Raw genomic sequence first — 27,419 nt, forward strand, 5'->3', positions numbered from 1 at the left:
TTATTTCACACACCGAAAGGGTTTTAGCATTTTATAGTAATACTGTAAACAAAAGATTAGGTCAAAATATTGTACAGACAGAATGACACTGATAAATACAAGGATTTAAAAAAGGCAAAAAAGCTTTTCCTTTCCTCTGCAGCATTTTGTAAAGGAAGAGCAAGTTTGTTTACAGGGGAACAAGAGGAGATCTAGTAATAAAAGAAAAAAAAACACCTTTGTTGTTTCAGGTGCTATAAACTTTGTGACTGCAGTGCTGTGTGATGGGAGGGTTAATGAACTTGCTGCTCGTGGGTTCTCCCGCTGGGTTTGAACCCCTCTGATTTCAGCATAGCTGGAGCAAGGGCTGGCAGTTACCAAAGTGTCCCTTGGGTTTGGATCAAAGGCAGGTTTAAATAAGAGATAAATAACACCATAACTCAGTGCCACCCTGCTTTGGAAAGCAGGTAAGATATGTTAAAGAACAGCACACAGAAGTGTCCTGAGACACTGAAAAAGACCAGCTGCTGCCTTTCAGTGATTCCAATTTAAGTTCCTAGAAGATTCTCACTATTTAAATGCCAGGAGCATGATTTTGAAGGAGGTTTCAAAAAGGTCTTTTGCAGTTCTAATCTCAGCCTGCCTCTGTTCCCATCAGGCTACAGATGCTTCTGGGAGTCAGAAGGGCAGAAAGGAAATAAAACCCCACAGTGAAGAACATTAATTTACTGAGTTGTCATCTCCTCTCTCCATTCCTTCCTCCCTCAGACTCTGGAAGCCAGTTACAGCATCAGGAATCCAGCAGTGTTATGGCACTTGTGTTTGGATATCCATGCAAACACACCATAATTTAAAAAGGAACCAACCCCTGCTGCAGCTCCTGGGCAGTAACAACACAATTCCAAACGGGACACAGGCAGAGCAAAAATTAGTGATTTCCTCTCCCACCTGAAATTCAGATTCCCAAAATGTCTCATTTTTAAAATTATGGACTGACACAATTTTGTGAACTGTTAAGAATGAAGAAACCTGGAGCACACGTGGCCACTGGGGACCCACCCACCCTTGGGCCAGGCAGGGGTTACTCAGTAAGTTGTCAAATTTTGACAGATTTGCATAAAAAACTTCGGAGATATAAGAAATCTTTTCACATTTGGATATGTTGAGGTACAGAGGTTATATACCATGGCAGACACAGCTGCTTTTGCACTGGCACTCTTCTAACTTCCTTTTTTTGTTAATTAGCACAGAAACCTTTAGTGAAATTGGATGTGGAGTTACTGAGCAAGGCTGCTGCAAACAAGACGGTGCCTTGAAGATGACAGGAAAATTCTGTAGGAAACTTAAGAAAGAATTACTAACTCAGAAACAAAGGATAATATTTTAACCACTAATGCCCTAAAAGTAACATCAAACATATATATTAATGGCATAGTGACAACTAAAAGAAATAACTATTAAGTTTCAAATTCCTTCCAAAACAGATAAAGTGACAAAGACCTTGTAGAGTTACACGTAACAAGCTTGGATGCCCACAACTACTATTGGTTTAGCAGACTAAAAACATATTGCACAACAGTTGATATGGGAAGAGAGAATATTCGGCTTGTACCCCGTTACCAGGACGACAAACCTCCTTCCTGCTGGTTGGCAGTGAGGGTCCCGGAGCCTTCAGAGCCTCATCCAGAGGGATCCTGGCAGGTGAGGCTCCAGGATGGACGGAGCGAGGCAGACACTGCCCTCCCATCCGTGCAGGTGGTTCCAGAGGAGTCCCACAAGCAGGATCTGAAAGCAGAACGTGGCCCCAAGGAAACATCTACAAGAGCTCGAGACAGCACTGGGACGTGGTATTGGCTCGACAGCTATTTGCAACATGCTATTATCCATAACTACACTGGCAACACAGGCACAAAATAAGGCAGTGGGTTAAATTAATCATAAGATTGTTAGAAAACATGCAAAAATAATACTGAGTTTAAAAAAAAAAAAAAAAGTTTCTTGCCCCTTTAAGTTTTTCCTCGTAAAAATTCGAATAGTCCCACACCTAGGTGTCGAAATCCAACCTTTAAAAAACAAGCCTAAAAAGCCCCGAGTGACTCAGTTGTTGTTCTCTTTGGTTGTGATGGTGACGAGCTGCTTGGCAGCCTTGGCGATGTCGTAGGCGCACTGGATGACCTGCTGTGTGACCAGCTGGATGTCCGTGCTGGGGCTGCTCTCCACGGGAAGGGCCTTCCTGCACTCCGACTGCAGCCGGTAGGCACTGGAGGTCAGCAGGCGCAAGGACGTCCTCACCAGCTCCGACTTGGGCTTCTGGGGAGGGAAAGCAGAAGCTGAACTAGGCAGAACAACAAAAACCCTTTTCAGCAGCTGGGAGTGCTCACAAGGGCTCTTTGATGGGGGACATCTGCTGCCAGGCCCTGTCCTTCTGCACAGGCCTCTCCGCGCGGCAGGAGACGCAATTTCTCCTCTCATCTCAGGGAGATTTCAAGCCCCTGCCAGGCAGTGCACAGGGAATGCTGCTTCACTCTCCCGTAGGAAGTTACTCATACACATTTTCTGGTGCCTGTTTCCTGCTCCCAGCCCATGTCCTGGCTGGCAGGAGGGGACGGCGTGTCCAGGACGATCAGTGCAGACGGGCACAACAGCCTTAGATCTTTGCTGGCAGTTTTAAAAAGGTAGGTAAGTTTAGGTAGTAAGGTAAGTTTAGAAAGGTAAGTAAGTTCACAAGAACTCAGTCATGGAGATGTCTCTCCCTAAATTTGCTGTGAACAAACAGATCACTCTGGTGGATGGGTAACAGATCTAAACATGCCTGCAAGTAAGAAATCCAGGCACCAGCACTCAGATGGAAAAGAGGGTGATGAGTCTAGTGAAATTCCCATATAACCACACGATTCCTCAAGCTAGATCCAAGTAGCCTCCAGTTTTGGAGGAACTACGTGCAATTCTTAAGAATTTTAAGTTCAAGAGTACAATTAGAGGCCTGGATTCACACTTTAGCCCTTCCCAGTTGCCATGTTAATAAATGCAGAGGTGCAACGTGTAAAACATCTCATAATTTCTCCCTTCCTCTGGCTTTTGGTTTTTATTATGAAGGGAAATCTACACATGGGGAATAAGGCCAAAACCATTTTGATGCTGGCAGGTACTTACTTTTGGGAACAGAGCTGCCATTTCTGTTACTGCCACATGTATTCTCTCGGAGCACGGTATATAGCTGCAAAGAGATGCACTGGGTTATTCATTATGCAGAGACTCTCCTTCCTCTTCCAGTTCACTAGTCAGTGGCTATTACTCTAAAAACAACTATGTAACTTCAGAAAAAGCAAGAACTTAACCAACAGTGCAAAATTATTTCTTAAATTTTCATCGTTCTTCAGAGTGGGTTTGAGGCAATAACTGTTCACACCTGTTATACCAACTGTTGTCAGGAAAGTCTCCATTTGTATGCAATTATGGAAATGTGTCTGAATATTACAGAATCACAGACTGGTTTGGGTTGGAAAGGACCTGAAAGCCCATCCAGTCCCACCCCCTGCCATGGGCAGGGACATCTTCCACTAGACCAGATTGCTCCCATCCAACCTGACCTTGGACACTTCCAGGGATGGGGCAGCCACAGCTTCTGTGGGCAACTTGTGCCAGTGCCTCACCACCCTCACAGGGAAGAATTTCCTCTGTATATCTCACCCAAATTTCCCCTCTGTCAGTCTGAACCCATTCCCCCTTGTCCTGTCACTGCAGTTCCTGACGAACAGTCCCTCTCCAGCTCTCCTGGAGCCCCTTCAGACACTGGAAGGTGCTCTGAGGTCTCCACACAACCCTCCCTTCTCCAGGCTGAACAGTCCCAACTCTCCCAGCCTGTCTCCATAGGGAAAGTGCTGCAGTCCTCTTACCAACCTCATGGCCTCCTCTGGACTTGCTGCAACAGTTCATTAACTGCACATTAATTCATACTCACATTTCTTAAACCCACCCCCCTGCCCAACAGTTCAGATACTGGAATTCATCTCCAAAGTGTACAGAGAGTGGCTCAGCTCACTGTTTGGTGGATTACTGCTGTGTGCAGGACACCATGCCCAACCAAACCGGTTCATGTCAGTCAGGCACAAAGTAAAGTGAGATTCTGCAGCTTGCAAATATTTAAACAAAATCTGGTGATACAGAGGTGCTTTGGGGGAAAAAAAAGGCAAATTTTTTTGCAGTCTTGACAACTAAAAGCAGATAGAAAAAATAAAAATCACTTTGTATGTGGGACCTGAGTAAGTTTATTTCCACTCCTGTGTTCATGACCAGGTGAAGCCAGGAATGCAGCACCATGCAGGTATTTTCCCTTTCTCATTTTCCAGATGGAAAGGCCAGACCTCTACTGTGATGGGCTGTGCCCAACTTCCCATATGGAATTCCAACCTGGCTTTTTGGGTGAAGTTTAACTAAAGGTAAAACATCACATGAAGGCAATTTCAGAACACCAAGATGCCTTCTTAGATTAATTAATACACAGTAAACAAACAACACACAATTCTCACACAGCAGTTTGCACACACATGCATCCCCAAACTACCAACTGCTTTCACCACATGTAAGTTTAAGGCTAAATATTTTGTAATTCTGGTGACTTAGCTCATAAAGCAAAGACAGGTCCTCGCAGATTTTCCTTCTGATTTATACACCAAATGAAATTTGGTCTGTTCAAAATAGATCTTAAAACTATTTACCATAAACTGCTGTGAAACTTATGGTAAATAGTGAAGTGTTAGTGTGCTCTGTCACAAGTCTAATTTCAAAAGACTCGTTTTTATGCTTCAAAGACTCAGTTTTAGCATAAGATAGTTCACATGATTCAGTCTTAAACATGAGAATCTCAAAAATCACTACGTAAGAGCATTCAAGAAAACTATTCAGCATTTGTAGGTTATGGTAGGTCAGTGCCCTTTCAAGCAAAAAGAGCCCCAAAACCCACTCCCCAGTTGTTATTTATTCAGTCATCTTGCAACACCAAAGGTGCAAAAATCAGTCACTTGCAAATGCACTGAGAGAGAAGCAACACACTGGGGTCATTTCGGCAATGCAGGAAAATTGTTGTAAAAGACATATTTCCATATGTCTCAAATCACATGAGTTCTTCCAAACTAAAAGTGGAGAGAGGTCTTTCAAGTTCACCATCATTCCCATTCTGCTGTTAATGATTAATCTGCTCCCTGACCAGCACCCCACCTCATAAAAGGGAATTTTGCTGATTAAACCTTTTGCTAACAAGGCAGAGAAAGCCCTCAGAGTAACCTGAATGAAAGACCCAGGTTAATGATGTGTTTTATTGTATGTTCTCTAGGTCAGCTGCAGTGTCCTGGAGAAATGGCTTTAGTTTATCACCTAAACACACACTGTGAGCTCATGAAATACTCTGACACGTGTGTTGGGTTTACACACATTGCAGTGAGACATCGGGAAGATATTCAAGTAGTGACAGCTTGGAAAAAGAATCCATCATTACCAGTAACTTGTGTTCATCTCCTCCTCTAATCCTGACATTTGTCAGCTGGGGTTTGAACCTGAGAAGTTCTTCTAAAGAGCGTCTCACTTAAACTTCACCTTTATTTGAGGCACTTATAAACAGTATTTTGGTCGGGTTGGAAGATCCTATATAAACACATTTTTTCACTGATTTGAGATACAAATGATCTCATCTGACCCCCAGCTGCACAAACACTCAGCTATCAGGTGTGAATGTTCCGAAGTGGGGATGTGAAACTCCTGCTTCTTTTGCAATGGTGCAACAGAAGCAGCAACCACATGTTGTGCTGTTAGTTCATAAAATCACAGAATCGTTTGGGTTGGAAGGGAACATAAAACCTCAAAGATTTATTCCTAAAGGAAGAAATTGTTCCCTGTGACAGTGGTGAGGGGCTGGCACAGGTTGCCCAGAGAAGCTGTGGCTGCCCCATCCCTGGAAGTGTCCAAGGCCAGGTTGGAGGGGGCTTGGAGAAACCTGGGATAGTGGAAGGTGTCCTTGCCCGTGGCAGGGGCTGGAATGTGATGGTCTCTAGGTCCCTCCCAACCCCAAGCATTCTGTGATTCTATAGTTCTATGATCATCCAGTTCCAGTCAAGTTGTTGTAATTTAATTTACCTCAAAGGACAACAAACAGAACAGAGACAGGAGAATCCTTTACACCAGAGCCAGCTCCAGTTCAGGCTGTGATTCTGTTCCCCACCAAATCAACACTGGGAGCTGCCACTGCAGGTGCTGCCCCAGGTCTGCAGGTCCCTGATCACCCAGAGCATTTCATGCATCGCCCTCCATGACCCCTGTGCAGATGGAGTGGGAGAGAAAGAGGCAGCAGAGAGAAAGAGAAAGGACACTGTGCCTGGGAGGCAGGGACAGAGGCCAGAGTACCAAGAGGCAGGGCTGGGCTGCTGCATGGTCAGAGGCTGCAGGGGAGCTCTCTCAGCCCAGGGGAGCCGTGTGCCGGAGCAGCCGAGGCTGTGTCTGAGCTGGAGTGTGCCCGCACGCTCCAAGGGTCTGCTCAGAGCATGGGAAAAGGGGTGGGAGAGAGCGAGGAAAGAAAGGAAGAACATGTTTCATTAATAGATGATATTCTTGCATCATTTTTTTACTCTCCAATTATCTACACAGCACATGATTTTTCCCTACAACGTTCCCACCACCAGCTTGGAGGATGTATTATTACATCCCCAGTAACTCATTTTGGTAAGGAAGCATTCCCCTGTGTTAAGGATGCCAAGGAACAGGAAAATAAAGATCAGCAGCTTCATAGTTCAGTGTTTTGCAAGATGACACTCATCTAAGTACAGGCAAACACCCCACTCCACACATGGTACAAGAGAACAAAAATGAACGTAACAGGTTGTTTAAACATCTGATCAGTTTAACAGTGAAAGCCAGGTGTGTTCTACTGTTTCTTTCAATGATTTTTTAAAAATTCAAATACCGTAAACTGTGATATACACATAAACTAAACTCATTTAAAGCTTCTCTTACTGTTGCTTCTCTGTGAGAAACAAGTAATAAGGGATTGCAGTGGAAAAGGTTCTGGCCAAGGGCACTGAGCTCAGCACAAGCACATTAGAACTCACCATTCAGCGTCAGGGGGAGAGGCCGCCCTGGCCCTTCTAAAAATAGAAAAGTACAAGGAGGAAAAAACACAGAACCAAAGTGGCCCCATTGTTGTGCACTTCTCTGAGCGAGGCAGGAAGTGAGGGCTCAATCCAAACCACTGCTGCTCCTCACAGAGGGCACAGGGGCTGGAGCAGAGCAGGACCCGCCCGCCTGCAGGGTCTGACTTCATGCAGACCAAAGTGTTCCAGCCCTAAAATGCATTAACACCTGGGAATATGTAATTCTTATTTACAGCCTTCTAGAAGAGCTATGTGGGAGCAGCACCTGATGATCAGCAAGGGCAATATCACTTTTACTCACTCACAGCTATGCTGGATATTAATTGTTCAGGTGGATCAGAAGTTCCCTGAGGGAACTGAAGCTGCTGCAAGCTGATGTGCTGAGTCAGTGCCCCGCTTACTCAGCTGTGCCTAAAGCCAACAGTTCAAAATACTTTTTGTTGGTACATTATCTGTACTAACACCTCAGAAGAAACGCAATTTCTCCCTCCTTTGTAATTTTCTCCTAAAACAAGCCCTGGTGTAACTATCAAATTTGTGTGAGGTGTCCTTACCTACGGACACGGAAGTGTGAAGATCCCAGAGAAACTTGCAGGAAGTTCTTTGTAACACATTTGATTTTTATCTAAACCAACACTTATTTTGCAGTAGAACTGCACAAGTTAAGGGCAGTGGCCAGGGCAGGGCAGGACAACCAGAACTGCAGCCAGAACCACTCACAAAGGGGCTGGTCACTCGTTCCCACTCACCCTGTGGTGCAGGGACTAGGACACCAGGAAACACCAGACCTACACATTTTATAGGTGTGAAATGGAAGGGCTGTACTTTTCACCTTCCTGTGTACTACAGGTGAAAACACCAGAATTTTCCTTGTTTCTCACCAACTGCAGAGCTCTTCCAGCACTCACCCCTTACCTGTCATGCTTGTTCTCCTGTGCCGCTCGCAGCAGCTCCTGAATGTTCTTGGTGATCTGCTCAGTCTTCCGAATCACATCTTCTGTACTGGGCAAACTGGAGCTGGGGGCTGGGTCTGTGTCCTCAGGGATGGATCCCTCCCCCTGCCAGACAATGCTCCTCTGCCGGCCCTTCCTGCCCGACCTGCAGGGGAACGAGGCAGGGGTCAGCCTGGGGACACGCCTGGCTGGGGGCACACATGGAGCTGGGTGTCAGCCCAGTGTCACAGCACCTACCCTGGCTCCTCCAGCTCCACAGGGGTGGTGGGGTTGTCATAGTCACTCTCGGACACGCTGCTCTGCTTCTCCAGCTTCGAGGTCTGCAAGGAACACAGATTGATTTCAGCCTGTGCAGGGAAGAGCAGCCCCGGGCTGTGCCCAGTGCTGTTCCCATGTACGTGGGCTTGCTCTCAGCACAACAGCTCCTGCACCAGCTGCTGTCCCCAGAGCCTGCTGTGCCCCCTCACCCCATGCCAGGCTCCTGCTGCAGCTTGTACCTGAGGCCCTGGGCACTGCCAGCACAGCACAGCCGCACCAGCCTGAGCGCCAGGCACCCAGCGAGGCAGGACAGACAGACAGACACAGCTCCTTCCCCTGCCACTGAAATTGCCCTGAGGGCACACAGGGAGAATCCCATCAGGAGGAGAGGCCACATGGAGAGGGCAGGACCATGAAACAGGAGCCTGAACAGTGAGCATGAGCCCACTGGAGAGGGGCAGAACCCCAGGGAGAAAGAGGCCAGACCAAGAGCAGGAGGCCCATGGCAGAGCAGAGGCCAGAGCCCACGTGGGAGGCTGAACACAGAGTGGAAATCAAACCCGGCGTGGGAGGGTGAAACAAGAACTGAAGCCCCACACAGGGCGTGAGGCTGAACCAAGTGAAGGAGGCCATGACAGAAGAGAGGCCAAATCAAGCACTGGGGTCTGACACCAGAGCAGAGGTTGTCCCTGGGAAGCCCACTGCAAAATGGAAGACCAAAATGAGGGTTAAGATGTGGCAATGGGAAAGTCAAAATAAAGACAGGAGACAGATGATGGCTGGAGGACAAACTGTGGGTGGAAAATCAAAGGGCACAGAATGGAGGAGACTTGGAGCCCATTACAGTTCGGAGGCTGACACAAGAACAGATAAGGTCCATTGCAGACTAAAGCCCAAAACGGTGTGGGGAGCCAAAATGTGAGGAGTTGAGGCCACTAAAGGCTTGATACTGATACAAGGCTGGGAGGACAAATAAGTGAGAGATGTGGCCCAGAGCAGAGCACAGGATGCAACAAGGGTGGGAGGCCCAACCACCAGGAACAGATGGCCATGGAAGAACGGTGTCAAAAGGGGAGCAGGGCAAATTCCAAAGTAGAAGCTGAAACGAGGGAAGGAGGGATGCAGGGAAGCAGAGACTGGACACTGGACAGAGCACTGTAGGCCCATTGCAAAGTGGGAGGCTGATCCCAGAGAGAAGGTGGAATGAAGAATGGAATACCAAAATGAGCTTGGAGGCCAAATCCGCAGCCAGGCCCCAGGATCACCACACATCCACCTACTGTAGGCTTTTAAAAACTGCACAGCCCATCAGAACTTCCCACTACAGCTTGTCCATTTGCAAACATGTCACACCAGTGTCACTCTGCACAGAGATCAGCAGCTCAGGGTCCTCCACAGACCCTGTTGAACAACCAGCCTTGGGGCTCTCCAGAAACCCTGAAGTCATGAGGAGGGAATCTCAAGTGTTAGACTGCAAGGGACACCTCCAACCTGCATCCCTGATCCATACACTTAGGAATCTGCTTACAAAATAATACTTCTACCTCAAGAACAGAGCAAAAATGTGACCAGGAACTGGTTTTCATTGGTTGAGATCCAGTAGGTTTGTTAAACACTCATCCAATGTTAAACCCAGCAATTCTCACTGAAGTACCTGGAGTATGGACCCTTTAAAGTTACTCTGCACCGAAGGAAAAAAACCAGCATTTTTTGAACACTCCTTAGAACAGCTGGTAAAGCTCAACTGTAAAAGTGACACATTTTGAAGACAAGAAACTATCACATGTAGGGTCTAACCTTTCCCCTCTCCCAGATGTAGAGACATCAATACAAATAGTGCAAAGCTCTATTATATGGTCAGAAAAATAAACCACAACAATGAATTACAAAGAATAGGATACTATGGAATCACTAATATAGAATCAGCATAGAATAAAACCAAAACAAACCCTCTGTAAGCTTCTAGTGCCACACAGCACTGCTATCAGCTGGAGCCAAATCCAGATTTCCTTTTGACCAAGCAGGATATTTGATTGAAATTTTTATCATCCATCCCTACTTGCAAATCTAATATTTTCTGCACTGATATGTTCAAACACTGTACAGCCAAAATAAAATGGGGAGAAGAAGAAATTAAAAAGGAGGTTCTGTGTCCTGGCAGGGAGAGGTCAGAGTATGGCCATTCAACATCTAAACCCCCAAACTTGTTATCCATAAGACAAACAGTCAGTCAGGCCCATCTGGATTGGTGCAAAGTGCAGCCCCCAGGAAAAGCAGCTTTGAAGCCAGGCCTCATGCAGTGCTTTTAGTCAGCAGGGAGAGTTGTACATTGGCTTAGAAATATCAGCGAGCGCCTGGAAAATCACTGTCCAAGCAGCAACCAACTTGTCTTCTGGTGTTGTGCAGCTGAACAAGTGATCTGAGAACTGTGTGTGGTGTTAAACGCCAGAGATTGTGAAGTTAGAGAGAGACAAGTGCCCACAGCGTGTGGCAGAAGGAATGAAGGGATGAGTTCTGCTCCATGCAGAAGGCCAGGCAGCGAGAGAGGGGGAAGAGAGAGGCATCTGGCTCTGGGGAGATGTCACCTCCTCCAGGGGAAAGGTGGGAAGGTACTTAACCCTTCGTGTGCTCTCATCCCTTGACCAGGAAAGCGTGGAGGGGAAGGAAGGTAGAGATGAAGAGGAGGTCACAAACGCACTCCTCCCGATCTAAAAATGGGAAAGAGAAAAACACTCGGGAAAAACCACAAACAAAACACAAATAAACTCTTAACTTAAATAAAGGAACATTCTTAAAACCATGGAGATGACAAAGCAAGAATGATTTTGAGAGTTCGGCTTAGCCTGAGTGGACTTAGTTCTTTCAAAATACAATTGATGTCACCCTAATATTGACACTCCAGAGGTGCCAAATTCCACAGAGAACAAAATATATTCACCACAGTGCCAAATTAACTAACTCCACATAACAAATCAATGTTCAAACCAAGTGACCAAAGGACCTATACAAGGCACTGTCATGTTTTGCAAACAGTATCACACACGGATGAATTTTGACATTTCTTGCTGCCAGAACTGCCTTTGTATCAACATGCCAACATAAATCAAAATTATATAAATGTCATAGTTTAAATTAATTAACTGGAGGCAGGGAAAAACCCAGCAGACAAATTTCTGCACTGATTCCCTGGTGCATTCAATTGTCTTTTTGGAATGTGCATGGAATGTTTGCCCTCCCTCATGCCATAACTTCAAAATATATTTTAAAGGTCTTAATCATTCAACTGGAAAGAAATACAAGACAGTGCTAACAACAGGGAAAGATGCTGTAACAAATCCACAAATTTTAAATATGTGTCAAAAAAATACTGTCCGGTGTTTCTGCCCATGGGGAAACCTAAAAAGATAACAACAAAAAATTAACTGTACTAGTTAATTCAATGCAGTCATTAATTAAATGCACTGGTGTGTGCTGGGTCACTTATGCAAAGTGTGAACACCTCAGTACAAAATTTCTTTAGTAATAGGGAACTCCCTCTCCACTATTTGCACATCACACAGGAAAATACTAAACCAGAAGAATCTGACTGACAGATCTAAACCATCCCCAGCCTCCAGCTGCAAACTCAGAGAAAGAAACTGGTGCTCTGAGGAAAACTCAGCTTAAATTTTACTTTTTCAAGGTGGTTCTGAAGTTCCACAAATTGGCACCTGTCTGTATATCTGAACAAATCCATGAATTTTACCTGCCTTCTTTGAATACTACTTTCCTTCCTTCCTCATTTTCAAACAGTCGCATTTTGATATTTGGCATATATATTGTGGTTAAAAAAAACAGCTGAGCAGAAGCCAAAAGCTCCAGTTTACATGTTCCAGAACTGCTATAGCTTCTACTTTTCAAACCATCAGGCTCCTGCAGACATGTTAATACAGCAAACATGAACAATTCTCACAGTTCTTATTCCCTCTGGTTTTTTCCTCTCTGAGGCAGAGCTGAGCAGCGTCGGTGAACGAGCAGAGCTGGAAGAGCCAGGAAAGCTGAACATGAGAAGAAATGCAGAAGCAGCAGCAGTTTTACTCACGTGTGGAGGGAAGGGCTGCAGCCTTGGGCTGTTTTCCTCTGGGTAGGTGACCTCCCCCATGGGCAGGTAGGGCTTCTGCCCCGAGCCAGTCTCGTACATGGACATGGGCCTGCTGCCCCGGGCCGACGGGCGCCGCTTTAAGGAGGAATTGGTGGTGGGGTCTGGGTACTCAGAACCACTTTGGACCTGATAGATATTGGTTGTGGCCTGTCTTCTGAGGTTGGTATTTTCACTCTGTAGCGTTTGAAGCTGAAAGAAATGTTTAGCAGTGTTTGTTTCCTAACAGCAAGTGCCAAGAGCAAACTGCCCATGCAATACACGCTTGTCAGCTTTAATACCAAATCCAGTTACTGGTGGCTGGGGGTTCATTTCTTTTTCAAAATCTACTTGACTTGCTTGGTATAAGCACAGAAACATCTGTGTCCCAGATGTGGAAATATTTAGGTGCTGATTTCCAGCACTGCAAGCTAATTTAGATCTTAACACTGGGTGCTGTAGTTCAAAACACACGATCCATTCTTTCCAGGCTGCCGTACTGGCACAGGAATTGTGGGATATAATGAGGTTGTGAGGGAAAGGATTGACAATATAACAGTTTTCCAAGCAAAGTGATCCATTTCAGCAGCCAATACAAGAATTTAGCAGACTTTAACATAAGGCCCATGAAATGTGACAATGCCAGAACTGCAGCACAGACACCAGAGGCAGCACAAAGGAACTCGAGCTTGCTCTGCAAAGCAAGGAGAAAATTTAGCTTATGAATATTAAGCATCAGCTACTGCTTTCTAAGAAGCCAAGAAGAAAGCATTTTAAAGCTTTTGATTATTACTTGACTGACAGTAAAAATGCACCAATTCTGTTTTATTCGGTGGAGTTACTTGGAGTAAGTTTGCTATATTAACACATCAGAAAGAAAAGATTCAGTAAAGAACACTGCAGCACAGCAATGATTTCCCTCCTTCTACACCACATAAATATACTAAAGCCTCATTAATTTATAGGCTCTGAAGACTTTTTTTTTACCCTAAATACACTATATCTGATTAAAGAAACTCAGTATAAGTGGAAAGTTAATTCAGTTGATGCAAGAGAAATGCTCAACCAGTACAAGCTGTTAAAAGACCAAGGAAACACCGTGAGATCCCCCAGTATTCACCATCCCAGCAGATCTGAACACAACAGAAGAGAATGTTGGCCCTTAACAAACAAGGATATTCCAACCTGCTGAATTAGCTTGGCCTCAGGTACAAAGAGCTGAACAGTCTCACCACCCTCCAAAGCATCAACCTCTGCCCAGAACAGCAGGTTCATCTGCACAAGCACAGCCTGAAAAACTTTCTCTATATGTCACTCTTGCAGGATTTTAATTATTTGGAAAATAGGATTTTAAACACTAATTAAAGGGATTAATCTGAGGAAGTCCTATCTAGCTACCATGTCAGGCAGCAGACTGAACTCAGTACAGATATAAATTCTCCTTAACCCCACAAAAGCCTCTATTTGCAAAGCACACAACAAATTCTTGATTTGTTTATATAAGGAATTAGAAGTCTGGCTTCCAAACTCAGATTTTTGAGCTTTTAATTCAGGATTTTAGCATAAATGCTCAGTTTTCTCTTTGTATCAGACCATCTACACATAGTAACTTGTGCTGTAAATGAGACACCTCTACTTTACCTTTGTCCAGACAAACCCACAGTGCAGGTTTAAGGTGGGAATTGAGTTTATCACTATGTCCTATAGGTGCTATTTCCCATGGATTCAAACACAGGCAAACAAATAAATCTTGGCCTCCTGGTATACAAGAACTTTATACTGTATTGTCACATTGCAGACCATTCTGTACAGCCAAACTAGGTTGGATTTTAATTTCTCTTCATTCCAGCTAGGCTTAATAACAGGAAAAACCCGCCAACATATTTACTGGGAAAGTTGGAAGTACATTATATAGATGGCACCTACTTCCTTGTTGTTTAAAGACAATAAAAACACACAAGACTTGCAAAAACTGTCTTGTTACTTGGAAAACTTATGTCAAAGTTTTGACATAAGTCAAATCATCATCATGGTTTGTTGGGTCAGATCAGCATCAGCTCCAGAAAAAACAACATTCAAAGCATGTGTTGCACATAAATATTTATAGTGTCATATCTGACCCCAGAGCAGCTCTTTAAAATGAGTTTTCTCACTATCCCAATATTGGGTGATTGCATCCTCAGCTCCAGCAGTTTTATTCTAATAACTTCAGACACCCCAAGAGCTGAGGGGTTACAGAGTTGTGCCTGTTACCTTTTTCTGCATGATCCTCAGCTCATCACTCAGGTTGATGTTCACTTTCATTAACTGCTGAATCTTCACCTCAGAAGCCACCAAAGCATTTTTAACTTGCATATATTCCTGGGCTGTCACTGGTCCATCTGACAAGTCTGAATCCAGGCTCTAGGAACAGGAACAGAAAAATACTTAAACCATTGAGAAAGAAGGAAACAAAACAATGGCATTTCTACAGCTTTTCATGTATTTACTTCAAAAGAATCACAGTTCAATTTAAGTTAAATTAATAAGATCCATTAATTAGCATCATTTTAGTCCACTATAAAAGAAATCTGCTGTCAATCAACTCTTAGCTTCTCTAAAAACATTTGTCTCAGCATTTCAGTGACAAAATACTGTTTTCATAAGGATTTTTTAAAATATGCAATAAAGAACTGGAAAGTCATAAAAGATAGATTGCTAAACATCCAGTGTGCATATCATCAGGGGAAAATAAAGTAGAATTAATAGACCTACTGCCCCTTTTTCAACCACTCTGCATTATTTTCAGGAATGGTTTAAACCACTTGTTCACGTTGGTCTGCTGTAAATATTTCTTCAGTAGGAAGCAGTACCTTCATGAAATATCATGGAATCACTGATTGAGGATGTTTTGGTACATGCAATTATTTCATCTGTGCAATTAGGTCTCAATATCTTATCTCCAGATAGACACATTACTTTTCTAGAGAAGCATTTTTTTTTACAGTAAAAATTCCTCAAGTCGCAACACTTAATCTTATTAGAAAATTCATAGAGTGAGGCATGATTACAAAATTAATTTGAAAATTAATTTAAAAATCCATTTTCTGATCATTTATGCAAGTTAAATCCCTTCACAGGGGGAAGGATTGACTGCAGATTCCCTTTATGAATAACATTCAGGGTGTGTATCACTATTTCAAGCCTACCTTCTGTCTGTTTGATTTAGCTGCATTTGTTTCCAGATCTGTGTCCTCATCTGAAGCAACACTGTCATAATCAGGCTGGTCGTTGTCCTGACTCTCACTGCTGTGCTGATTGCTGATTGATTTGAGTATCAGTTCCACATTTTCTGCAGATCAACACATTAAAAAACATACAAGGGAGTTTGGAGAAGAAATGGAAGTGCACACTTTTAAAACATTAATTTAGATCCACCTAGCAGGTATGAATTACCACTGTCCAAAACTAGTTTGATGGTTTTGCCTCTTCATTTCTTCTAAGTGTTTAGTCAAGTTAAAATGAGTGATGAGAATCACGCTTTTAACAGCTCAATGCAATTCACACATATTAAAAAAACCCAACAGACTACCCCGGACAAATGGATGCCAGCATTCAAATGAAAAATACAGGGAAAAATTAAAAGTCAGAAAAGATTTTTTTGTGTTTTCTCTCCAGAGGGAGAACCAGTGCTCCAATGTTATTTCATACTATCATGGCTAGAACTGTGGCTCTGCCTTGTTGTTAACACAACTATTTGTGATCTTTGCTATCTGTCATGCTCAAGAAATACAGAAAATAAACATTTTTGTTAGGTGAATTAGCAATAAGATCTAAATTACAGCCAGGTCCTGCATGTAGGGAGCAGCCAGAAATTCCAACATCTAAACCCCTGCCATTATCCCAGATGCCAGTCGAGACAAGTGTCACTCTTGCACTGTTCAGGAGTATTCCAGAAAATATTATCAAATTATTATAAAAATCACAACCATCACGAAAGAATGTTCCTAAATTGCACATATCCCCCTTGATTCTTGTTACAAATACCAAGTTTAACAGACTAATCTTCCATATTTGGGCATTATTTTGGTGGCCTACTGCCTGTTGTCAGTAGCCTGATATCCACAAGTTAGTTTCTATTTATAAAAACAATCCCTCTCTCTCTCCATTGACACAGCACTGCTGAAAGGGTTCTGGGAATGACTGAACTACTGAGGAACCGCCTTCAGAGGAGCTGACAACAGAAGCTCACTCACCTTTGGAACCAGTGAGAGGATTCCCCTGTTGTCTTCGTTTGGCATCACTTAAAATATCTATGACCAGTGTAGCAAACTCATGGGCATTAAATCGAGCCAGTTTCTGTCTTCCCTAAATTACAGAATAATGCAGGGAAAATAAAAGTACATCCTGTGTTAGATGAACAGCAGAGTTCCCAGAAAAACTAAGACTATACACTCAGAGTGAGTTGACTATTCAATTACATTTATTGCAAAAAGTGTGACTTAAAAGGGAAACGTAAATTATTTTAACCTCTTTCCAAGTAGATGTAACTCTTCTACAGTAATGAAATATAGCAAAGCAATATTCCTTAGGCCTATTAAATTACCTGGCCTATTAGACTATTTTTCAGCATTAAGAAGATTTCATACCTGATTCCTGGTTGAGGAATATTCAGGATTTACGGGAAGAAAAGGGACCACTGTGGTCTCTGTCACAAGTGTGCTGTGATTCTGAGTTGCAAGCCAAACTGCTCCAGAGGGAAAAAACAAAAACAGGGAATAACCTTCCTGTACTATTGGACAGTGTTTCTTGTCAAAGAATAAAAGACAATTTCAAACACAAACACAATCAATTCAAAGGAAGGCTTTTTCCCCCAGGGTTCCCTACTCTGTGAAAAACACAGCATTTTTTGAATTAACATCCCCTTCACACAATGCAAGACAAAGAAACTCCCATCAGCAGTAATTACTGAATACAGAAGCATTTCAACAGAACATGTGGCTGGATTAGCATCTTTTTTGTACTGTAACAATTCGGATTCATCTTATTTCATTCCAGAGAGCCTCACTCACCTGCATCTGTTTCCCTCCTGTCAACTTCATCATACACATCCATGGCAAGTTCTTCAAATAAGTGGTTGCTTAGCTAAGGGTGGAAGAGAATAATTACAGCTTGAAAATAAATTAAACAGAGAAAATGTAAGAGCACAACTCTGCTCTCTTTTCTTCAGCCTATATAATTTATAGAAATGCTCCTTTCTCAGCCTGCCCAGTGAGGTAAATCCATGGAGCAGACTTGGATGATCACCCAGTTTCTGGGTACAAAGACAACGATTCTGTTCTACACTTCTTTACCGGTTAATGGATTTTTCTCTCCTATCTGACCACAGAAAGATCTCGTGTGTTTGGGTGAAGCAAACCCACTGTGGGAATGAGGTACCAAACACCACCTTAGATTTGGGATTAACTGAACAGCGAAGGCCCACAAAATATTTGTGTTTCCAGCTGTTCCTGCAGTGGGTGATTCAAGAGATCCTTGTGTTAGGAAGCCTGAAAGATGAAGTGAGGAGTTTGCCATGTCTAGAAAAGGAGTTTTACTTACAGACTGAAGCTTCTTCTTGGCTGCTTTTGCCAGTTCTGATACATCCAGACTGCTATGAAAACAAGATGTGATCATTACATCTACAGCATGTCATGGCTTAAACACAAATTCTACATTTCAATAACTCAGGGATTAAAATGCCACTTCTATTTGAAACCCCTTAATATTTTAGTATTTTTAGTATCACTTTTAACACACTGATGTTACTAATACAATATCACAATTAGCGTACTCAGAAGCTTTCAAACACAACAATCTTAAATTTAAAAATAAAAATAATCCCCAAAGTCCTTTGGAATATGGATACCCACAATTTTTTACCCATATAATTTTAATCTTATTAAAGCTCTTCATAGAAATTTTGCAAGCAGTAGGTTGGACAGTAGTTTACTTACAGCCGTCTTATTTCCAATTGCACAGCAAGAAAAGAGAAACAGGGACTTGTAATTAATACTTGATATGTTTGGTACAAATATTATTTCATTGATTCACAACCAAAACTTAAAAACACTCAGATGATCAAAAGTATAAAATATTTTCAGAGGAAAACACAGCTTTCTTGTAAGTGTTACTTTAAAAAATCAGGAAACCACCTCAATTGTTCCTTAAATTATTACACAATCTGTTTCTTAGGAATTCCCATGTGTGTTTCCTGAATAGAATTGTCTCACCTTCCCCCTGCATTTTAACAAACACAGCAAACTTCTATAATTTTCTGATTTTGTTTATATGACAATACTCTTTCTAGAAAAAAAAGCTTCCAAGATTAATAAAGGCACACATCATAAGTTGGAATGGCAACAGGCTTAAAAGGTGGTTCAGAAAGAAAAAAAAAAACCCTAATGATTACATTTAATTTATTTTGATGTTTTCAAACATTCCATGGAATCAGCAACTTACCTGTCTGCCATCTGAGGTATAACAAAGTGCTGCCCGTTTTTGTGCTCTAGAGTTGAAAACAAATTGCACGTTAATAGGTTGGTACCGGTCTATAATTTTCAAGAATATAAGGAAAAGGCAAACACAGAATAATTTATTTTGCATGCAATTACTCAATTTCCAATTACACAGAGTTAGCAAGTCTTAAAAGAAGACTCCTACCACAATTTCCTGGTATTATCAAAGATTCAATTTAAAGCTTATTAACTGTATTAAAATCATATTAAAAAAGAATATTAAGTTCTAAAATAGGTGACTTTATGGCAGCTAATGGCTAAAAACTTGTAAGTGTGCTTGTGTTCAGAGGGAACCTACTTAATTAACACTCCCCTGCTTTTGCATTTCAATTGCAAGAAACGACTTGGAAGAGTTTCTACAGTTTATATATAGAACATGCATTTGTGGCAAAAGAGAAAGGACCTTAATTTTTAATCTAGGTATATTTAAAACCCTACAGTTTTATCTGAATTTTAAATGCATCATCACTAATCTTGCATCTTATACTTTCTTTGGTTCTCCCTGTATAATTTATACAGAATATAAATACTAGAATATCTGAAATGGATATAAAAAGTGCATTAACTCTGACACAAACATCATATACCACAGTCTGAACTGTCCTATAACTAAACAGACCTCAGAGTGCAGTTTCTTGTGCTTACCTGGTTTCCTGCCACAGAGATAAAAAGCCAACCTGTCTGTGAGCTCGTACTGGATCTCCACCAGCCGCTCTGCCAGCTCGTGGTGCCCCCCTTGCCTGGGTCACACACAGAGGGGACATCAGTCAGTCATTGAGACACACAGAATTAAAAATGGTCACAGAAATTGATTTAGAACAACCCAGCACAGCCCCACAACCTGGTTCCACCCTGTGCGCCCCAACCCATCTGTGCAGTTCAGCCCTTTCCCACAGCAATTCCCGAGTTATTCCACACCCCTGGAGCCTACTCAGCTGGCTGAGCTTGCAGACACTCTTCTCCTCAGATCCCTTTTCTGAGAGCTGCTAGCCTGGCACAGCACAGCCTGTGTCATTGGGATCACAACTGTCTCAAGCACCCAGAACACGAGCTATGAAATGATGAAAATGCCTATTTATACTCTAATTGCATCCACTCTTTCTGGAAGAAGTATAATTAGCATTTAACATTCAGATTATGTTCAGGACAGAAATGTATCTAAGCAGGTTCCTCACATGATTTATGAACATCAGGTAATGTATGTCAGACTTCTACCTTGCATAGTCAACTGGAGTTTTCCCATTGGAATCTTGTGTGCCAGGATCAGCACCATAAACCGTTAACAGTTCTGCCTGTAAAGTCTGTCCCGCCTTAGCAGCAACATGGAGAGGGGTGTTTCCTTTCTCCTACAAGGGATGAAGGAAAATATCTACTTAATCAACAGGCCTGAGCAGAAGATTGAGCTATAATTGATTGTTTAACAAAACAATGAAAAAAGTGTTCCTACAGGATGAAAGAAGTTGGCTTGAGCTCCTAAGGAAAGCAGTCGCAAACAGGTCTCCAGGTTCCCTGTCCTCACACTGGAATGGAGTTGCTGGAAAAGAAGCAGGATTATATTTAATACAACAGCAACAACTGTGAATCACCATTTGCTTTTCAGCAATCCTTTCAGAAAGTGGTGTGCAAGAGTTCTTCTCCAATTAACTTAAATTAATGCCTCTCAACCATCACCTCCAGTATCCATACATATTACCAAAAAAAAGTGGCTTCGGGGTGAAGCTAAACTCTATTTATTTATGTAATAGTGCAGAAAAACTGCAGTAGTTGAATCAAAAGCAGCTAACTGAAGTGAGTCAGGTTTGCTGTGCTGTCTCTGCAGGTGCCCCCTCACCTTGCTGAGGTCTTTGGCAGTGACACTGTCGTCCTCCCGGCACGGCAGGCGATGCACAAACGCTAACATCTGATACTTAGCTCTAATGAACTCGGCTTTGTTGGGACTGCAAACAGAAATCCAGGCAACAGAAAGGAAAGGAAAGAAATATTAGTGCTTTCACAGGAATATAGATGCTCTAGAAAAAAAGGAAAATTCACAAGCGAAGATGGAATCAGATCTTTGCCAGCGGCAAAGTCAGACGTGGAAAAATATTTTCATTAAAAAACAACCCAGTGTTGATTGTCTGACTATGCAGAGCAAACTTCTGTTACTAATATCAAAGTATCTGCAGACCACAGCATGTGGTGTGTATTTCTTAAAAGAAATTATGCCAACTATAGATCTATACTTACTATATGCAGTTATTTACATTTTAAAATGAAGCACCATAATCAGTGACAGAAATTTCCCAATTTTTGCTTAATACATCAGCCAAACTCAGTTTTTTTGGCAGCATTCAGATAACTGAAGCACGTGGCATGAGAATTAAAAGTCTTTTGATTCAAAGACTATTCACTATTTAAAGTGAGAGGTCAGGAGACAACAGTTCAGGGAATTCAAGCAATGAATGTTTGCAATAAATTTTTAAAAATTAATCCTTGAAAAGTAAAGAAAAAATAATAATGGGTGCACCAATAACTAATTTAGTCTTGTTCTCCTCCAGCAACAAAACACACACAAGTTCCTATGGATTCCTTGCTGCTCTGTCACTGCTGAATAAAATAATTACAGTCCTATAAAATAATAATTCCGCCATTTCCCACTTACTGCACTTTGTCCTGCGGGCTGGCCTTGCGCCGTCCACTCATGACAGAGGCAGGGTCCAGCAGAGAGTGTTCCCAGATGGAATTAGCACCGTTGTTGTACAGCGTTTCAACCATCTGAAACCCAGGATACACACACAGGCATTGACATTGTGCTGCTGGCTGCACTAATCAAATATCTGTAATTATTTCCAAGCAGACATCAAGCCAACAGATTCCCATTCTGTGTGCCAGCATCCAGAACCTACTGGGATATCAGAACTGGGCACGTGCTGAGGAGGTTATGATGTGGAATGTCATAAGAAGCTCCTTAAAATTCCCTTCTCTTCCCAACAGCAGTTCTACTGAAAAGAAAATCTTGCTATACATGGAAAATTTAGGCTGATGCAGATCTGTTGAAGAAGTGTGAAAGAAAATTGAGGTGACCTTCCAAAGCAAAGGTATCAAATTAAAAAGGCAGAGACAATTCTGATTTCAGTGGTCTGGTATTAGAGGTCCATCACAGAAAACAAGAGAAACAAGAGGAGACTAACTTAGAAAATGAAAGATTAAGAGGACCAGCCCCCCTCAAACAACAGTTTAATGACATAAAAAAATTTAATATATCCAGTTTTAACCAAGGAAGACAGCTTTCCTTCCTACCTGCAGCAGTGTTGGAGGCCACGGCGTGTGTTTGAGGTGCCTCACTTGGGAGATGTGGCGGCCCAGGCTCCGGTGGACACTGCAGCACTCGTCACAGATCAGAATCCCCCTGTTTATGGATGCCCAGCAAGGATCTGGAAAAGAACCCATTAATTACAACACAGGAGGCAACATGACCTTATATTTCAAACACAGACTCCAAAACAAGGAGCTCTGCCTTCTTCCCTGCTTAGCCACTCTGTGAGCCTGTAAATGCTACAGCCAGGGGCTCTGGGTGTTGGGAAAATGGGAAACACCAGCCCTTGCTCTCCTGGGGGATGTGGGATTCCCAGGATAGCAAGGAGATCCGCTGTGGAAACTTGGGGAAAACCCCACTGCTTGCAGTTCTTCCTACAAAAAGAGTTTCCTTTCCAAGCATAACAGGACACTGAATTTATCACCACCCTGAAGTGCTTTACTTGGTATTTCATGGAGTCCCACATCCCTAACAACAGCACCTACCTATTCTTTGGAAGAACTCCAGTTGGTTTATTTTTGGGAAAAAACTCCAAACCTGCCACAAAAATCTTTATTGTTTTTTTTTTTTTTAAACACCCAGTCCATACACACAAAGTGGGAACAGTAGTCAGGCTTTTTCCCTGACTACTCAGTCTTCACTTCTATATTATTGCAATGTTCTTTCAACTTCCACTTTAAATAATAAAAACACTCAAGAGTGTCATAATTAAAAAAAAAAAAAAGGTACACATATGTCAAGTCAAAGGCTCAGTAATATCCAAAACTGTCAAGCAAAATAACTTTATCTCTCGTTAGATCCAAACTGAATCATCTTACGAGCAACGCAGAAAGACAACTGAAGGGAGGTGAAGTAGTAAATAAAATATATGAGCAATTACGGAGCTTCAAACATCAGAAAGCATAAAATCGAGTAGGAATGGTAGATCAGGTTGAAACAATAAATGCCCAACAGGACACCAAACAGGTCCCTCGGCTGCTCAGAGCTCAGCCTCCAGAAGAAACTCCAACTTCTGTCAGTGACACGTGACACTCAACGTGCCAGAACCCTGCAGGAACAGGCAACCGAGCAGCCAGACAGAGCTCCTGACCTAGCACATCGCAGGAGAACAAAAAAGGAAATCAAGGAATTCTCTTTTATTTTGGAAAGATCTTAATTTCAAATGCAGAGATGAGTCTCAGGCCGAGTACAACGTGAGCCTGGTATCTGATGGGAGGCCTTCTGAGTGCTGTCAGAACACATCTGAGCAATGGTGCATCAGGGAAAAGGCTTCTCTGACCCATGCAACAAACTGGCTGAATCCTTGAACATGAGATCTGATCACAGCTGTGGTTTCTGAGCAGAGCTGATGTCTGTGCTGAAGGCAATGCAGGCAAACCTGTTTGGACCCTGGGCCACGAGGGATGGGAGTCTATTCACCCACGATAACCATCACAGCCCAGAGTCCAATTAAAGCAGATGTTTTAAGGAAAACCCTAACTTAATTTAAAAAAACAAATTAATAACATGCATACAACCTCCTTGTTAAATCATTCCATTACTTTAACAGCTTTCACTTCCAAGAAGGAAAAAAATGGCAAGGAAGTGAGAGGTATCTGTTGTAACCCAAGGACACAAACTGAGGCAGCCTTCCAGATTAATGAGCCTGGTCCCTTCTCGTTAGAGCCCAGCTCATCACACACAGATCACATCCTTCGGGATCCTTCCCTTTCCTGTTCCTGTCACTGCTCCCAGGCTGCTCCTGAGCATCACTCACTGCACAACCAACAGTCAGCGTTGGGGGTTTTCTTTACATCCACCCCAATACCCAACTCAACTGGCTCCAAACAACAGCAACTCACCCCGATAAAATCAGCCACTGTCTATTTGGTCATTTCAGAGCAGAAAAAGGGGTTTAAAAACTCTGCTGAAGAATAAAAGCCAAGGCTTGGCTTGTAATTTCAGCTTGCACATTTTACCTAAGAGAAATCGCATTGCTGAAAGGGTTTGTGTTTAGGTAAAGTCCCTCAAAAAAGGGCACTGCTGGAAATGCAGATGGTGGGATGCAAATAAATGCAGTAAAAGGAAAACAAAAGGAAAGACAACAGATGGATTCAGCAGGGAAACTGAGCAGCTGAGCACAGTGGGCCAAGAGAAGGCTCTTTGCTCCTGCAAAGGTTCCAGGAGCCCAAAGGACGCAGAGCAGGATGGATTCGATGTCGTGCACAGGGGAGAGCACTGATCAAAAAGCAGGGGGAAGTGAAGCACTGCAGCCTGTTTTCTGCATCTGTGGCCCCTCACGTCAATCCATACCTGGCTTAGCACCATTTACTTGTTCCAAAGAACAGATGGGGATGGGAAAGGGAGAAGGAATGTGGTATTAGGCAGGCTGAAGAAGCAGAAAGTGCTCTCAGTTTATGGGAAAATGGATATTTTGGGTTTAAATTTAATGGAATGAAGCATCTGTGCTGGAAATTATTTGAGTCATTTTTAAGAGAGATCCAGTTATGGACTTGATCAGAATATGCTTAAGCCAGTACCAAAATACACAGAATCCCAGAATCATTTAGGTTGGAAAAGATGCCCCAGACCATCGAGTCTGTGACTGATCCCCACCTTGTCCCCCAGCCCAGAGCACTGAGTGCCATGTCCAGTCGTTCCTTGGACACCTCCAGGGATGGGAACTCCACCACTTCCCTGGGTAGCCCCTTCCAACGCCTGACCACCCTTTCCATGAAGAAATTCCTTCTGATCTCCAACATGAACCTCCGCTAGCACAGCTTGAGGCCGTTTCCTCTCATTCTGTCCCTTGTTCCCTGGGAGCAGAGCCCGACCCCCCCGGCTCCACCCTCCTGTCAGGGAGATGCAGAGAGCCAGAAGGTCCCCCCTGAGCCTCCTTTTCTCCAGGCTGAGCCCCCCCCAGCTCCCTTAGCCACTCCTGGCGTTCCAGACTGTTCCCCAGCTTTGTTCCCTTCCAGCCCCTCCATGCCTTCTCCTGAGGGGCCAGAACCAGACACAGCACTCGAGGTGCCTCAGCAGTGCCCAGCACAGAGAGACAATCCCTGCCCTGGTCCTGCTGCCCACACTGGTTCTGATACAGAAGACAAGAGGGGAGAGGCTGCAGAGCCAGGGCCAAGCACTTTCAGGAACCTGCAGGGTGATTCAAAACAGGAAGCGCGAGATGAAGACAAGCCCAGCCGTGGGTCTGAGAGTGAACTCCTGCCTGGGATAGGAAGTGCACCAGAAGGGCTCCGGTAAGAGCAGCTCGTGTAACAGAAGCCTCTCCACATTCTGCCACAGAAACAAAGGGAGTATTGAGGAAGTCCCAGGGGAAGCACTAATTAATGCAGGTGTCAGGCACACCCGACCTGGTGCAGCCCCCAGGGCTCCTGACACAGCCGACCCCCCGACAAACCCCTCTGCTTTAGGGAAAGGAAGAGTTTGATTTATTTTATTTAAGAAAGGATTAAATTAAGGTTTCGTTACACCTATGGATCAGACAGCAGATTTGTAATAAATAAATAAATACCAGACAATGCTGTAATGTCACAACATGACACAATAAAGGGATGGGTTACAGGATTATCCCAACAGTGATTCTGATACCCTGACCAGCTTAAGGAAGACAAACAATCCCGGAGCTTTATCTGAGTCAAAACACCCTGATGTTTAAAAGCATAGATAGGCTGCCTTGTGTGATAGGGACAAGTACTTGCGTGAGAGATGTCAGATCTGTTTACTGCAAAAACAGAATTCTGTGAAGATACAAGTAGAGTCACAGAATCCCAGACTAGTTTGGGCTCGAAGGGACCTGAAAGCTCATCCAGTCCCACACCCTGCCATGGGCACGGACACCTTCCACTATTCCAGGTTGCTCCAGGCCTCCTCCAACCTGGCCTTGGACACTTCCAGGGATAGGGCAGCCACAGCTTCTCTGGGCAACCTGTGCCACAGCCTCATCCCTCTCACAAGGGAGAATTTCTTCTGTAAGAAGACTGGGATTTTTACTATTCTTTTTTTTTTAAACATAAGTCACATTTAATACAAGTTGTTCTTCCCTGTCCCACATCTGTTCTTCTGGCCGTTCAAATGTTACCTATATTATAGTATTTTAATTAATTTCAGTACATACATAATTAATTAATTATATTGGAAGAACCAGCTCAGAACACAAACAGCAAAAACTACAGAGAAGAAAAGACAACCTGATAAAAGCAAAAAAATCAACCAGGACAGTTTTAGATGTAAGAGCAGCAGAACTACAGATGGTCAGGAGATGGAACTGCCTTTCTAAAGACAAGATCTGTCTCCATAAGCTCCAAACCAATCTGCAGTGAGAGACGTGTCAACACACAGCAGACGCTGCTCTGAGCCCGTCCGACCCGCGTCTGTCAGAGCCCTCGGCACCACTTTCCCTGGCAGTCTGGGACACCAACACCCAGCCCCGGCCGTGGGACAAGGCTCAGCTTAACCCCCCCAGACCCTGGAACACGGGAAGGGCGGAATGTCCCCAAACCCTGCCCGGCTCCCACCTCCCCAGCTCCCCAGGACAGCCCCGTCCCTCCCAGCGACACACTGCCAACCTGTCAGCCGTGTCTGCGAGGGGTACTTCTGTCAGCCCTCATCCCTGCCGAGCTGGGGAGCCCCAAATCTCCCCCTGCCCAGCCGGATAACCACAGGACGTTCCCGGGGCTCTGCCCCTTCAGCCCCCCGGGCGCTCCAACACGGAATTCATCCCACCCCTGGAGCGCCCAGGGCCAGGCAGGACGGGGCTGGGAACGACCTGCTCCGAGGAAAGTGTCCCAGCCCGTGGCAGGGAGTGGGACGGAATTAGCTCGGAGGTCCCTTCCCACCCATCCCATCGCGGCCCCTCACGGGGGCGGTGACACCCCCGGCGCTCGGAGGGGCGGTGCCGCCGGGCCCGGCGCGGTGCTCACCCTGCGCGCTGCAGTCGGCGCACACCTCGCTGCTCCTCAGGCGCTTCGCCATCGCGGCCCCGCCGGGAGCGGGAGCGGGGCCGGTAACGGGCCCCGCCAGCCCCGCGCCGGCACCGCGCATGCGCACCGCCTCACCCGGCGCCGCGCCGCAGGCGCACGGCGCCCCGCGCCGCCATCTTTACTCCTGGCAGCCCGCAGTGTCAGCCCCTGGCAGGGACCTGCCTCA

General features: G+C 44.0%; 1 protein-coding gene across 10 annotated transcripts; it reads right to left on the minus strand.

Annotated features, from left to right (window-relative positions):
- On the minus strand, positions 1-27,301 carry GIT2 (GIT ArfGAP 2). 10 transcript variants are annotated; one of them, XM_017814321.1, is made up of 22 exons: positions 27,194-27,301; positions 22,262-22,395; positions 21,624-21,736; positions 20,814-20,919; positions 20,430-20,516; positions 20,198-20,328; positions 19,628-19,722; positions 18,927-18,972; positions 18,422-18,427; positions 18,027-18,078; positions 17,498-17,570; positions 17,075-17,172; positions 16,682-16,793; positions 15,635-15,777; positions 14,700-14,849; positions 12,411-12,659; positions 10,948-11,037; positions 8,309-8,391; positions 8,034-8,216; positions 3,133-3,196; positions 2,044-2,289; positions 1-1,766 (listed from the first exon to the last, which is right to left on the minus strand). In XM_017814321.1, exons 1-21 carry the CDS (start codon positions 27,243-27,245, stop codon positions 2,077-2,079), a joined length of 2,280 nt encoding a protein of 759 aa, XP_017669810.1. In that variant the 5' UTR covers positions 27,246-27,301; the 3' UTR covers positions 1-1,766; positions 2,044-2,076. The 10 variants fall into 10 exon arrangements, with proteins under 10 accessions (XP_017669810.1, XP_017669819.1, XP_017669811.1 ...); XM_017814330.1 differs by lacking the exon at positions 18,422-18,427 and adding an exon at positions 6,376-6,501 and having other exon boundaries at positions 1-2,289; XM_017814322.1 differs by having other exon boundaries at positions 1-2,289; positions 18,027-18,075.
- Positions 27,302-27,419: the final 118 nt, after the last annotated feature.

Source organism: Lepidothrix coronata, unplaced genomic scaffold (assembly GCF_001604755.1).
Source record: "Lepidothrix coronata isolate B3197 unplaced genomic scaffold, Lepidothrix_coronata-1.0 Scaffold44, whole genome shotgun sequence".
NCBI classification, from domain to species: domain Eukaryota; kingdom Metazoa; phylum Chordata; class Aves; order Passeriformes; family Pipridae; genus Lepidothrix; species Lepidothrix coronata.

Coding starts and splice junctions, on each gene's coding strand:
- GIT2 (XM_017814330.1), bottom strand. CDS start 27,245: ATGGCGAAGCGCCTGAGGAGCAGCGAGGTGTGCGCCGACTGCAGCGCG. Junction 16,794..17,074: donor ATTCCTCAACCAGGAATCAG/GTATGAAATCTT, acceptor TCTGTAATTTAG/GGAAGACAGAAACTGGCTCG. Junction 12,660..14,699: donor TGAGGATCATGCAGAAAAAG/GTAACAGGCACA, acceptor CATTTCTTTCAG/CTTCAAACGCTACAGAGTGA.